The 15,104-nt window shown below is 47.6% G+C and overlaps 1 protein-coding gene across 2 annotated transcripts in view; it reads right to left on the bottom strand.

Annotated features, from left to right (window-relative positions):
- LOC119963293 (glutamyl aminopeptidase) overlaps positions 1–14,121 on the bottom strand; it is a 116,514-nt gene extending 102,393 nt beyond the window's left edge. Inside the window, exon 1 of one of the 2 annotated variants that reach the window (XR_005460071.1) lies at positions 13,281–14,121. Coding sequence is in view for 1 of the 2 variants with exons in the window: in XM_038792158.1 (XP_038648086.1) it covers positions 13,281–13,951 (671 nt within the window). In the remaining variant the exon portion in view is untranslated. The remainder of the gene's footprint in view (positions 1–13,280) is intronic. The other variant, XM_038792158.1, reaches the window with a different exon arrangement.
- Positions 14,122–15,104: the final 983 nt, after the last annotated feature.

The raw sequence follows: 15,104 nt of genomic DNA, 5'->3' as shown, positions 1-15,104 counted from the left end.
GGCGGAGGGGGGTGGGGGTTGTGTTCTGGCTGATTTTGAGGTGTGGAGGGTCATGGTTGATATGTGTTATGGGGGGAGGGTGCCTGTCATGGGACTCCATTATCGAGCCGCCTGTTCAAGGTGACGTCCTGATATCGGGATTCCCTGTGAATCCCTCGGAATCCTCACCATGCATAAATTTGCATGGCAAGGAATATGGAATTGCATCCTGCCCACAAATGGATCATAAAACTCATGCAATTCAGCTCCTGCAGGTAACATAGGATGGGATTCTCCGATTGCTGACGCCAAAATTGCATTCGCCGATTGGCCGGAGATTCCTTTTGATGCCGAAATTGGGGCGCCGCCTGTTTTTGGATGCTACAGGGGGACACTATCTGGCAGGACGTGTCTGCGCGTGGCTGACGCCATGTTGTATGCCACGACCGCTGCAGGTTGCCGCCATGCGCATACGTGGCCATGGGCCCAGCAATCCTCAATCCATATCTGCAGGGAAAGCCTGGGGTTTACGTGGCGCTGCTGTATCCACTCACCTGGTGTAGTATTGGTGCTGGGGGCGCTGTCTTTTTGGTTGTAATACTGGGCACATGCTCCGGACATAGCCTCAGAATCGGAGAATCCAACACATAGTCTCTCAAACAGAGAATCTCGCCCATTGTCTCCACATTCTTCCTACTAAAATGAATCACTTTATGTTTCTCGGTATTCATTTTTACCTGGCACTCATCTGGCCATTACACCAACCTATCTATCTCCCTTTGAAGTCCCACACTGTCCACAGTTCACAGTGCTTTCATGGTTTTATATCATCCGCAAGTTTTGAAATTGTGCCCTGTACTCCAAGGTCTAGGTTACTAATATGTATCAGGAAGAGCAAGGATCCTAACACTGACATCTGGGGAAGTCCACTACAAAACTTCCTCCAGTTGAGAAACATCTATTCACCATTGCTCAGTTTACTATCACACAGAATATTTTGTATTCATGTTGTGACTGTCCCTTTTGTCCCATTTGCTATAACTTTGCCCATAAGTCTGTTGTGTGGGTTTTTATGAAATGCCTTCTGTAAGTCTGCGCATCACAGCATCAGTATTAATTTCAGCAACCTTCTGGTACCTCAACAAAATACTCCAGCAGGTTGATTACACACAACCTTACTGTAACAAATCTGTGCTGACTTTCCTCTTAGCCCACATTTGTCCAAGTGTCAATTAATTTGTCCTGAGCTTCCTCATCACCAACATTAAGCTGATTGACCTGTAGTTGCCGGGCTTCTTTATCTTCACACGCTTTTTTGGCATTCACCTGAGGAAGGAGCAGTGCTCCGAAAGCTAGTGATTCACAACAAACCTGTTGGACTTTAACCTGGTGTTGTAAGCCTTCCTACTGTACTCACCCCAGTCCAACGCCGGCATCTCCACATCATGCTTTTTTAAACACAAGTGTAAAATTTGCAATTCTCATGCCTCTGGCACCACCCTTGAGTTTAAGGAAGACTGGAAAATTATGGCCAGGGCCTCTGCAATTTCCGCCTTCATTTCCCTCAGTATCCTTGAATGCGTCCTCTCCGGTCCTGGTTTCTTATCAATTCCAAATACAGACAGCTTATTCAATAGAACCATCGAGTTCCTACAGTGGAGGAAGCCGTTCTGCCCATCAAGTATGCACCGAACCTCCGAAAGAGCACCAACTCCCCTGCCCTATTCCCGTAATCCTACCTAACCTCCACATCGTTGGAAATTAAGGGGCAATTTAACATGGCCAATCCACTAACCTGCACTCCTTTGCTCTGTGGGAGGAAACCCATGCAGACCCGGGGAGAAAGTGCAAACTCCACATAGTCACCCAAGGCCGGAAATGAACCCACGTCCCTGGTGCTGTGAGGCAGTAGTGCGAACCATTGTGCCACCATGAATTTTAAACCCCTCAAATGTCTGCTTTATGTTCTCTTTCCCCATGGCCTGCTCAGTATCCTGATACTTGGTGAACACAGATGCCAAGTATTCAATGAGTACATCAATCTGTCTCTGTATAAATCCACTTTTGGCTCCTTATATCACCTTTATACCATTTACATCCCTATCAAATACTTTGAATTCCCTTCTTATATTAGCTGTTGGTTTTTTTGCATATTCTATTCTTGCTTCTCTTGTATGTTTTTATAATTCCCCTCTGAAACTTCTAAATTCAGCCTGGCCCTGCATTATCAGACATTTGTCATAAGCACACGTTTTCATGTTCATCTGAATCTTTATCTCTTTTGTCATCCAGCCAGCTCTCGATTTGTTTGTCTGGTCTTTCCATTTCATGGGAACATACCTTGCCTGTGCAGCTCATTCTTTCCGATACTGCTTTGCTTGCCAGCCTTGATTCAAATTGATCTGGTCCAGATCCATTCTCACCCCACTAAAGGTGGCTCCCCACAGTTAAATATTCTTACTCTGGTTTGTCCCTTGATTACTTTTCATAACCAATCTTAAGTTTTATGATACAACAATCACTGTGTCCTGAAAGTTCCTTAACACTGACACTTGGCCCACCTCATTCCCAGTCTAGCAGGGCCTCTTTTCTCATTGGACTGGAAACATATTGCTGTGGAACGTTTTCCTGAACATATCAGGGAACTCTTTCCCTCTCTTCCCTTTACATTACATCGGTGGCACAGTGGTTAGCACTACTGCCTCACAACGCCAGGGACTCCAGGTTCAGTTCTGACTTGGGTGATTGTCTGTGCGGAGTTTGTATGTTCTCCCTGTGTCTCTGTGGATTTCCCCGATTTCCTCCCACAGTCCAAAGATGTGCAGGTTAGGTGAATTGGCCACACTAAATTGCCCCTTAGTGCCCAAAGATCTGTAGGTTAGGTTATCGGGATAGAGCGGGGGAGTGGGCCTAGGTAGAATGCTCTTTCGGAGAGTTGGTGCAGACTCGATGGGCCAAATGGCCTACTTCTGCACTGTGGGGATTCCATGATTCTACTATCCCCGTCTATATTCGGATAATTAAATTCTCCAAGTATAACTACTCTATAATTTCCTTGCAGGTATGTTTTGCTATACCTTTCCCACTGGTTGGTGGCGTATGGACTACATTGAATAATTTAATGGCAACTTTTCTTGCTCCTTGGCTCGAACTAAATAGATTATGCCCTTAACTCCTCTGGAACACCTTCTCTCCAGCATTACAGAGTTATCCTTCATCAATACTGTCACCCCTCCCTCTTTCCTATCTTTCCTGAACACCTTGGTGTAAGATTATGATGTTGTACTAAGAACTCATCATTACACTTGATTATTTTCAAATGTACACCATGTAAAAACGCCACGGCTCACTATTTATTAAAGGAAGGGCACAGTCTTTGTTAGCTTGCAGCGCCATCTGTTGTTGATTCTTTTTGCATAAAACTCTGTGGGGCCCCATTGACTTTAACAGGCAGTCATGTACTCATTCCCCAGAGAGGCATATCATGTATAAAACTTAAGTAGAATGTTACCATAAAACATTTTAGTCTATTATTACCCTACATATGGCAATTCCATTAAATGTAGGAAATGTTTTGTATGAACAGAAAAATGGAGCTGGGGTCAAGAGGCTAAGGGGAGTTTCTGTTATTGGAAATTGTTTCCTTCATTTATTTTTAGACAGGAGATCATCAAACCAGTTCAACCACAGCAAGGGGATTCAGACATCTGCCTGACCAACTGGACATTATCTGAAGATAATAGGGCATATTTTGCTGCAAAAATGAAAATGAAATGAAATGAAAATCGCTTATTGTCACAAGTAGGCTTCAATGAAGTTACTGTGAAAAGCCCCTAGTCGCCACATTCCGGCGCCTGTCCAGGGAGGCTGGTACGGGAATAGTGCTGAGGTGAACAGTGCTCACCTTTATTGACGTGGAAACAGGATGCATTTACACATGCACAGTTACACGTAAATGCGGGACATTCCTGGCCACGATTGCCCGGCTTCTCCAAAAGCTTTGTGAAAAGGATCATGCGATCCAATTCTCCACTGCAATTCATTGAACATGAAAAGTTGCTGTAGCTAACTCAGATTCGGAATAACTTGACCTGAAAATGTTGGTGATTGCCTGTTCAGTGTAAGTACCCTTTCAACTGTGTGATAATCTTAATTACTGCCCCTAAAAAACTCTTTGCCACTGAAAATTAACTTTTACAAGTCTCAAACTAGCGGGTTTTATTCAGTGTTGGAGGTTTAAAACAAAAGTACATTGCTTCTTTTTTTTAAATTTCTCTGTCTCTTAGTATTTCCTTCTCTTTATTTTGTGCTGTGCATGATTTAACAATAAAATTCAATTTTCCAATTTACACTTCCTGGCTCAGTTTCTTCACTCTGATTGGCGAAGGAGATTCACAGTTGCTTGTCCTGTTTACAGATGCTCTGAAGAGGGCACAGTGAGTTTGGTTCACTCATTTACAGCAAGGTCAAGCACAAAACTTCCATAGAAAATCTGTGGGAAAATCACAACTATAACAAACAACTGCCACCATTCATCCACTGCTCCATTGTTACCTATAAAATTCTCAGCTGACAGGGAGTCTCACGAAGCACTCCCATAGTGACCTTGAAATAAGAACAGTCTCATTAATACTCTCTCGGGCAGGAGGAGAGCCAACCAGGTCACCAAGAATCCACCTAGAAATGCTGTCATCTCCAGAACAGCCACAAGCTATTTGAATCAGAATTTCTGTACAAATTACTGCAGCTGCAAATCTCAGTCTCTCATATACAAGCCATTGGGGAAGGTGAGGATTGCTCAAGCATACAGAAAATTGAAAGAGTGGCACAAGACAATGAGCGGGATCCGTCCAGCGATGCCAGGTACACGCATGATCAGGTGGAGAATTGGGTGTCAGCCGAAAATTGAGGTAGACGGCCAACCGAACACCATGCTCCATTCCTTGATGGCGGCGTGGATAAGTTCTACGTGGCAGTGTGGGCATGCAAATTGTACAGTAACGAACGTTAGCATATCATTAACGGGCATGACCCACTAGTCTCCGGCCTCCCACGATACTCCGCCTCCGCCTGGCGGAAGTGACGGAGACATGATTCACTTGTATTCAAAAATGGGAAATGGGGTGCCTTGGCTCCTGAGGGTGAGAGAAGAGGAAAGCCAAGTTTCCAAAGGTGCAACCGTGTGCTCCCAGTCGTGCCACTGGCTGTGGGTGGAGAAGGGGGGGGAGATGGACAAGGGGGAGTATCGGAATGCAAGCAAGAAATGGGCCGTGGGTGGGCCCAGGGTGGCTGGGCAGGCCGCCATTGCCACGGCTTACAAGGCAACCATCCAGCTCCTCACTCCACTGACTGCCCATTGTGACTCGTAAATCTGCAGAGTGCCACTGGCCGCCACCCAGGAGCCCCAGATCCTCACCGACCCATCAATTGGATGTGTGTGACCCAGCGCAGCCCCTGGCCCACCAGGTGTTGACAACTCTCAGTACACCCATTCAAGGCACTGTCCCACTGCAGGGGGAGTGGGGGACAGTGGACATTTGCACCGTGACCCCTGCCTCGCTCCCAACCCCCATCCCCCCCAGGGTGGATGACCCACCCATAGCATTACCAGCCAGAGAACCCTGCAGGAACACCGACCGTCACCGAGCCCCACCTGCCCACTGCGCACCTACTCCCATCCATCCTGCCGGTGGACAGATGGGCACAACACATACGTTGCACAGAGGCCCCATGGCAAACAGCTACGATCCCAGCAGGTGCCCATCCCCCTCATTCAACCTTATCCGCTGTCTTTGCTGCATGTATGCCACCAGGCATGGCACCTCTCGGTGGCATGGAGGCCCACCTGCAACCAAGTAGCATCCTGCTGGCGAGGTAGCACGCAGCCCACCCAAGAAGGGCACTCACGGCAGATCCCACAGGAAGACGTGGGAATAGGGCCGTAGAGCGTAATGCTGGCAGGGACGGATGGCTTGGGTGGAGGCCCTCTGGTAATAGGCACTGGCGGGGCCAGGGGTACGGTGCGGAAGGCAGAGTTTTGGGGGGAAGGGCCGGGTGGTGGGGCCAGAATCGGGAGGGGGAAGGGGCTGCAGTGCAGGCCAAGGCAAGCATGTAGTCCATTCGACCTGGTTGGGCACAAGAGTACGCACCATGCTAACATGTCTGCCCCGTTACCCCCTGCAGAAATTGGATCTCGGTGCACAGCAGGGTATGGTGTTTGCATCTGCCTGACCACCGCAGCCTTGGCGGCTGTACTGAAACTGCACCAGCAGGAGCTGCTCAAGAGCTTGCGCCAGAGGAGCAGAGGTCAGCGGTGATGATGGAGAGTCGGCTGAGGAGGAGGTGGGAACAAGGCGTCACATCAGGCCTCGTGTATACTGGCAGCGCCTGTCATACGAGGACCTGCTGGACTGGGCTGCCACCGACTGCAGCTGAGCAGAGAGACCATGCGACATCTGTGTCGGATCATGGTGCATCTGGAGCCAAGATGATATAGGTGTGGTCACCCACTCCCGGTGGTTGCCAAGGTGACAGACGCCCCGAACTTTTTTGTCACGGGGTCCTTCCAGGTGCCGAGTGGGGGCCTGTCTAGGATCTCCCAGGCTTCGATGCACAAGTGCAATAGGGCCATAATGAATGCCCTGTATGTCTGGGAGGCACAATACATTACCGGATTCGCCGCCATTGCCAGCATGCCCCAGGACCAGGTGGTGATTGATGCAAGCCATGTCTCCCTGTGGGCACAGGCGCATGAGGGGTGGCCCTTCAGTAATCGGAAGGCATTTCACCGGCTGCATATTGTGCACGTCTGCACCCAGTATCCAGGCAGTGCTGCACATTGTGTACATCTGCGCCCAGTATGCAGGCAGCTCTGCACATTGTGCACGTCTGCACCCAGTATCCAGGCAGTGCTGCACATTGTGTACATCTGCGGCCAGTATGCAGGCAGCGCTGCACATTGTGCACGTCTGCACCCAGTATCCAGGCAGTGCTGCACATTGTGTACATCTGCGCCCAGTATGCAGGCAGCGCTGCACATTGTGCACGTCTGCACCCAGTATCCAGGCAGTGCTGCACATTGTGTACATCTGCGCCCAGTATGCAGGCAGCGCGGCACATTGTATACGCATGTGCCCAAATTCCAGACAACACTACACATTGTGCATGTCTGCACCCAGTACCCAGGCAAAACTGCACACTGTACACGTCTACGCCCAGTATCCAGGAAGTGCTGCACATTGTGCATGTCTGCGTCCAGTATACAGACAGCACTGCACATTGTGTACGTCAGCACCCGGTATCCAGGCAGCGCTGCACATTGTGCATGTCTGCGTCCAGTATACAGACAGCACTGCACATTGTGTACGTCAGCACCCGGTATCCAGGCAGCACTGCACATTGTGTCTGTTTGTGTCCAGTATCCCGGAAGTGCTGCACATTGTGCACGTCTACGCCCAGTATCCAGGCAGCGCTGTACATATTGCATGTCTGTGACCAGTATCCAGGCTGCACTGCACATTGTGGATGTCGGCACCCGGTACCCAGGCAGCACTACACATTGTGCACCTCTGCACACAATACTCAGGCAGCGCTGCACATTGTGGATGTCAGCACCCGGTATCCACGCAGCACTGCACATTGTGCACCTCTGCACACAATACTCAGGCAGCGCTGCACATTGTGGATGTCAGCACCCGGTATCCAAGCAGCACTACACATTGTGCACCTCTGCACACAATACTCAGGCAGCGCTGCACATTGTGGATGTCAGCACCCGGTATCCAAGCAGCACTACACATTGTGCACCTCTGCACACAATACCAAGGCAGTGCTGCACATTGTCCATGTCTGCTCCTGGATCCAGGCAGCAAAAAGGTTGGTGGGGGGATGTTGAATCCCAGTTTTTGTTGCTGTAATTGTATGCTACTTCTGTAGTGATCCTCACTTGAGTGTGTACAGAAGGGGCTGATGGGAAATGGAAATACCACCAGGGGGCAGCACGGGGACGTATAAGAGTGGCGCCGAAGGCCATCCCCCTCACTTTGGTTGAACAGACGGTGAGGAGAACAGGGACGGAAGTGAGCTCAGGGCTGCTAGTGTGGTCAGACCTAGTTGCAGTGCATAGAGAAGTGTAACCTTTACAAGTGCAGTTCTGTATGTAAGAGCTCACACAATCATTTAAGTTGTGTAGCACAATAAACCTTCCTTCAACTACTGGACGACTTCAAGCATTCTTTCCTGTAACATAACAACTTCATCTAAGGATCCCCAATCTTCGTCATCACCTTCATTGATTGGGGCACTTGGTTTGTTTCCCAGGGTTGGCAGAATTGCCTAGAGGGACATTACTGCAGCCTGTTTCCTGTCCTTTAGAAACTGCTTCAAATGCTTGATTAGGATTAGTATCACTAGATTTCAGAGGTCCGCTTTTCAGTCAGCAACTTGGAGTACCCTGTTAACTGTCAGCTCACAGGTTTGTCACAATTCCGAGAATTAACTTATGATTAAAGATGCTCAACAATGCTTCTTAATGAACTATCTACCACCGTTTGACAGTTGGCCAGACCATTTATTTTAACAGGTTCAGATACGTTAGCCGTTGAATACCATCTGGTCCCAGTATACGTTTAAGTTTTAACTTACTATGAGTAGAGGTAATCGCCGGTTCTCTGTTGGTGGTGGATGATGTTTGTATCCTGCTGACTACGACAATTACTGAGACAAATCATTCGACAACCAGGTCTGTTCCAAACCTCAAAAGGTTTATTAATATGCACCAGTTGGGGAATAAGTCACTGTGCAACATGTACATCTTCGCAGAACAAAGGAAATTGTACACTTCTTGTACATTTATTACGACCAGCCCCCAACAGAGGCAAGGATACTAGACCGAAATCCCAATATTTTCTTTGTAAGACTGTGCAGAAAGAATATTCACTCCAGGTGTGATTGCATGAAGAAATAGGGATTGGGTATTTTAAAACAAAACTTTATTACCAACACAATATTGAACTCTTTAACAATACACTCAATTACAATTACCCCTTACAATTACTCCTTGAATGATGCTACTCAATACAGTAAATACCGTATGCTGAATTACTTTCTCTATTCCCAATGAAACAAGAACAGAAAAAAATATATACAACTCTCAATCCGTCCACATAGCACAAAATAATACTTGTTTTTCAGAACATATTTGGCTCCTGTTATAACCTCTGCAGACTCTGGCTGGATGTCTTCAAAAAGCTCATTCAACTGGTTTGTTTCAGCTTCCCCCCTTGTCCTCAGAAAAGTCTGCACTGCTTTAAATGCTATTACTCTTTTTTAACAATCCTACTGTGAGAACAAAAGACTTTACTTGTGGTATAAAAGGGTACCATATTAGTACTCAACTCAAAACATGTTCTCAAAATGACTGAATATAGGTCCATCCAGCATCCATTACATAATTTCCCTAAGCAAAAAACAAATTAACTCTCCAGGCTGAAGAACATCATTAACTCCCCAGAGACTCCCCTAGTCAAACAACATTGAATTAGCCCACGGTAAAATCACATTACTTTGGCCAATTTCACCTCTGGCTCCTAAAGCTTTCTGGTCTTGCAAAACAAGATTGTTTTTAAAAACATGACCACTGCAGTCGAACACACTTTAACCCCAGGCTTTTAACCATTAAATTGCCAAATGTTTATCATCCAATATATCTAAAATCCTGCATTTGTCACACATAAACTCCAGTCTATCCTGGCTAGCTACAAACGAATCACAACATTAATTGATTATACATACATCCAAACAAGCTGATAGTTAGGCATCATCTGGTTGCATGATCAGCTCATGGACGGCTCTGGATTATCTCATGATGTTTACCAGACACCTGATAAACCACCCTTGGGCCTTCACAATGAATTACAATACTGGAGACATTAGAACATAAGAACTGGGAACAGGAGTAGGCAATTCAGCCCCTCGAGCTTGCTTCGCCTTTCATTTTCTCATTTTGGCCTCAACTCCACTTTCCTGAATGTTCTCCTTAGCCCTTCAGCCCATTACCAATTAAGAATCTGGCTATCTCCTCCTTAAATTTACTCCTTTAATGTCCTGGCATCCACCGCACTCGAAGATAATGAATTCCACAGATTCACGACCCTTTGAGAGAAGTCATTTCTCCTCATCTCTGTTTTAAATCTGCTACCCCTTATCCTAAAAATATGACCTCTTGGTCTAGATTACTCCACAGGAGGAAGCATCTGCTCTACATTTACCTTGCCAATACCTTTTAGCATCTCAAATTAAATCTCCTCTCATTCTTCTAAACTCGAGAGAGTATAGGCATGAACTGCTGAAACTCTTTTCATGAGACAAGCCCCTCATCTCTGGAATCAATCCAGTAAACATCCTCTGAACTGCATCTAATGCAACTACATCTTTCCTCCTGTATTAGGACCAAAACTGTATGCAGTGCTCCAGGTGTGGTTTCACCAATGCCTTGTACAACTGCAGCAACACTTCCCTATTTTTATACTTTAGCTATAAATGCCAAATTTCTATGTGCTTTCTTATTTCTGCTCTGCCCACATACTAATTTTATGTGATTCATGCACAAAGACACCCAGATCCCTCTTCACAGAAGAACTCTTAAGTTTCTCTCCAGTAAGTTGCCTTTCCATTTTTCTGACCAAAATGGATAGCCTCACACTGAACCTTATCTTAATCACATCCCGGGCTGGTAGTACAGCTAGCATTTACTCCATGCAGCTGCCTGTACGCTGATAAGAGAGCCCCTACGAGAACGTTTAACTGTCTATTGTAGCATGTATGAATAATTGAATAATTGCATGTATGTGGTCAAGTTAGTCCAGCCCATAATGCCTCATATTTAGTAATACTCCATTTTGTGGGTGGCACAGTGGTTAGAACTGCTGCCTCACAGCACCGGGGACACAGCCTCTGGTGGCTATCTGTGTGGAGTTTGCAGGTTCTTCCCATGTCTGCATAGGTTTCCTTTGGGTGCTCTAGTTTCTTCCCAGTCCTAGGATGTCTAGGTTAGGTGGATTGGTCATGCTAAATTGCCTCTTAGTTCCCAGGGATGTGTAGGTTACGTGGTTTACGAGGATAGGGTGGGGGAGCAGTCGTGGGTAGTGGTTGGTACAAACCTGATGGGCTGATTGGCCTTCTTCTGCACTGTAGGGATTCTATGATTCTATGATTCTGAATTCATTTATATAAGCAGCTGCCTCATCCATGGTAGACTCCAACATGTTCATCTCAAAAATAATCTTAAACGGGGATTCCATGTTCAGCAGAAAACATCCAAAACAAACACAATCTTAGGTTTCTCAGGAGGAATCTTTAGTCTTGCAACAAAAATATCAGAGTTGCAGCTTATCAAACACTTGTTTGTCCAATTAGAGAGTATGCAAGTTGTGTGTGGTATCCTTCTATGGTGAGAGATATAAACTGAAGCGATCTAAAGACGTACTGCACAATTCTGCATTAATCAGCATGGGAAATACACTAATGTCACATCCTTGATCAAATATTTGGCATCTGAATCATGAGAGCAAAGAAGGAAGAAAATCAAATTGACCATATACTTGCGTTGCATCCTTCTGGAATTAACATTGAGTTAAACAACTTCAGACTGTGAAGTCGGTCCTCCACCTTCACCCCATTTTTATTTCTACCAACTTATCTTCATTTCTTCTATTGATCTGTTTTTCCCAAACCATTGTGCCCCTCCCCCCATACCACTTGGGCCATCTGTTCCCTGTTCCTGGTTGCTCATTGACACACTGTTTACCTTTGTTCTGCCAATCTCTTTACGTGCCACTATCATTCTACGATTCTATGAAGCCAACTACCCTCCACCACCAATGAACAGTGACAGCTGTGTGTACATCTACAAGATGCCCAGCAGGAACTCGCCAATGATTCAGCATCTTCCAAACCCACAAACCTACCATCTCTAATGTCAAGAGCAGCAGACACCTGGGAACCCCACCACTTGGAGGTTCCCTTTCAATCACTCACCACCCCGACTTGGAAATATATCACCATTCCTTCACTGTCGCCCGTCCCTAACAGAACTGTGGGTGCACCAACACCTCACGGGCTGCAGCTGGTCGAGAAGACAACTCACCACCACCTTCTCAAAGGCAACTAGGGATGGACAATAAATGCTGGCCTAACCAGCACACCCACATCCCGTAAAATGCATTATTATTGTCAGGCAATACAGCTATATCCGGTGCAGTCAGCAGTTTCTTGACATCACTTGGACCGGAATCAAATTGACTGCGACTCGTACAGTTGATGGTGAGGACCCCAAGAGATGGGCACTTGGCACTTGTGGCTAAAGAAAGTTGGAAACACTTCAATCTCAGCTTTTGCACTCATGTTCTGCACTTCACCATCACTGAGGTGTTGATATTCATGGAGCTTCCTCCGCCCATTATTATTTACTTTACCCTCCCCCCCCCCCCCCCATTCACGACGGTGTGGCAGGACTGCAAAGCTTTAACGTGATCCACTGGTTGTTGGATCGTTCAGATCTGTCTGCAACACGCTGCTTCTGTTGTACAGTCCGCATGGTAACTTCACTAAGTCGGTGCATCATTTCCAGGTACACCTGCTGCTGCCCTGACATGCTCTCCGATAGTCCCCGTTGAACCCCGTTGGAAGGGCAAAGCCTGGCGTGTACCAGCCGGCGCCAAATATCTCAGGGGAGTTCAGATCCACCGCGCGATGACGGCAACTGCGAGGCGTTCAATAGCGAGCCAGACAGCAAATGATGAGGCTAAAGACAGAGCAGCGCAACAGCAACATTGGGGTATCTGCCTCTGAAAGGGCTGTACCGCTAACTTAAATAACGGCAGCCCCTATTACTTTGACAGCAAAATAAGTTAGCCGATGAGGTAAATAAGGTAAAGTTAAACGAATCTGAGAGTTCGTCTGAGGTGTCCCACTGCGCAGCAACTCAGCCGCTTCGCAGGGAATTCCTCTCCCGCTTTTCCTGTCATTTTCCGTGTCAAGCTCCCTCGGTGTTCAGTGCGCAGAAACGTTAGCATTGCTGACCGTCCCGCTTCCCTCTCCATTCGCAAAGATGAGAGGGGACACCGGGGGTGGGAGCGACAAAACCACGCCACAAAATTGCACTTTAATTTACCGCATCTCATCCCATTGCGCGCGAAAGCTTGGGGCTTCCCACATGGAACCTGTGGCGCACCGCGTGAGGGACACCGCGGTGCGCCCGCATTAAACAGAGGGTGGGGGGTAATCACAACAATAAAACTTACTTGGTGACTCCGTTTTCCACATAGGTGGTTTTGTAAAAGCCCACCAGCGTGCCGAGGAGGCTGCCCTCAAACTCCAGGGTGAGGAGGTAATGTTGTCCGGGGATGGTGGCGGGCAGTTCTTGGTCCGGCTCGATGACCAGGTATTCCTGAGGCTGGTACTCGAAGCAGCGGCGCAGCAGCAGCGGGCGGGGCGGGGACGAGTTGTCCGCCTGCTCCAGGACAGGCGGCGCGGTCACTCTGCTCGCCTTGATGTGCAGCCACAGGTACCTGGTGGGCTTGCTGGTGCGGATGTGGATCACGTTCTTGCCGGTGTACGTCCCACCCTCCATGTCGGGCTGCAGTTCCAGCTCGTAGTGGATCGGGCTGATGTGGTCGGGCAGCCTAAACTTTCCCCACGGCCCCGCCGGGTCCGAGTTGGGAGGGCAGTAGCCCGGTGCCGGCGTGGGAGGCTTCGGGGAACCCGGGCTGGTTCCACTGGAGGTGCTGGGGGCGGCGGTGCTGCCGCTCCCCACTTCGCAGCCTTCCCCCCCGCCACCGCCGTTGCTGAGACCTATTCCCAGCCCCACCGCCAGCCCCACGGCTACCAGCACCCCGGCCACGATGATCGCCACATGTTTGCCACTCATGCATCTTCTCTTTCGCGCCTTCTCCTCGTAATCCAGGTGTTGCATTTGGTGCTTCTCTCACCGGGCGCACCCGTCAAAAACAAAGTGGCGAGAGGAGTTCTGTCCCCACTGGAAGTAACTGTGTCCAGCGCACAGTGCCTCGCCTCAGGATGTCCCGTCCGGGTTAAATATAAATCTGCAGGATGTTAATGAGCAATGGGAAGCGACCAGCGGACAAATAGCACATGAACAACAACCACATCCCCTAAAACAAAAGTGAAGGACGAAACAGTTTTGAAGATTGGGTTTCAGGTACACAAATTGAACATTTGTGTTTGCCTGCCTTTTTTTTATGACTGCCCGTTCTGACGCAAATATTCTTTCATCTTGGATTTTGAGTTGTTTGCCGTTTCTGTTTACGACCTTAACCCAAATTCTACCGCGGAATTGGGGGAGGAGAAGGAAAATCCAAAGAACATTCAGCCGAAGTTTGTCTTTTGCCGTTTGTTTATTGCTCAGGATTCATTGGTTTCTGAGTGCAGCCGTGTTTCTTTTACCGTGTGTGTTTAACGGAGCTTGGCTGGAACTGAAAATAAAGGCACGGGAATGTCTCCAAGGAGGATTTAAATGACAGCTTTTGAACTCCCACCTTTAATCCGAATTTGACATTTGCCGTTCTAAAATCTTAAAGTAAAGATGAATAATCCATCAATAGTTGAACACTTCTTTTACTGTTTGCTTGGGATTGCTTAATTCCCCAGTATCAAGGGGCATATGCCAAATTAAACCAAATGACATGTTGAATAATGCCCAGTTCGCCTAAAAAGTCTCATATCCATAGCACTGATGTGAATCATGTGAAACATTACCGGTTTCCAAGCAATCAGCAATCTGGTTGTTGGAACCAACAATTCTACGGACACGTGCTTGTAGGATTAGAATAGCGGTTTTAATACACTCACAACAGAGCCAGCCTATTAGCCATTGAACTTTCGGTGAACTGGCCGGCTGACCATGTGGCACTGATCTCTTATACAACAGCTTCCCCGGGATGAGACCTGGGCAGAGCCAAGGGAGAAGCCCCTTACAACTCGAGCATTCCCAGAGCTACTCCCCCTAGAGGACAGGTAGTGCAACTGCACTTACAATACAGACACATCTATATACAGATTATAATCCGGTGTGAATCACATTCACCACATTCACCCCCTGTGAAAAA

Source organism: Scyliorhinus canicula, chromosome 3, assembly GCF_902713615.1.
Source record: "Scyliorhinus canicula chromosome 3, sScyCan1.1, whole genome shotgun sequence".
Classification (NCBI taxonomy): Eukaryota; Metazoa; Chordata; class Chondrichthyes; order Carcharhiniformes; family Scyliorhinidae; genus Scyliorhinus; species Scyliorhinus canicula.
Note: the sequence above shows the minus strand (reverse complement) of the source record. Positions and strands in the feature narration are given on the sequence as shown.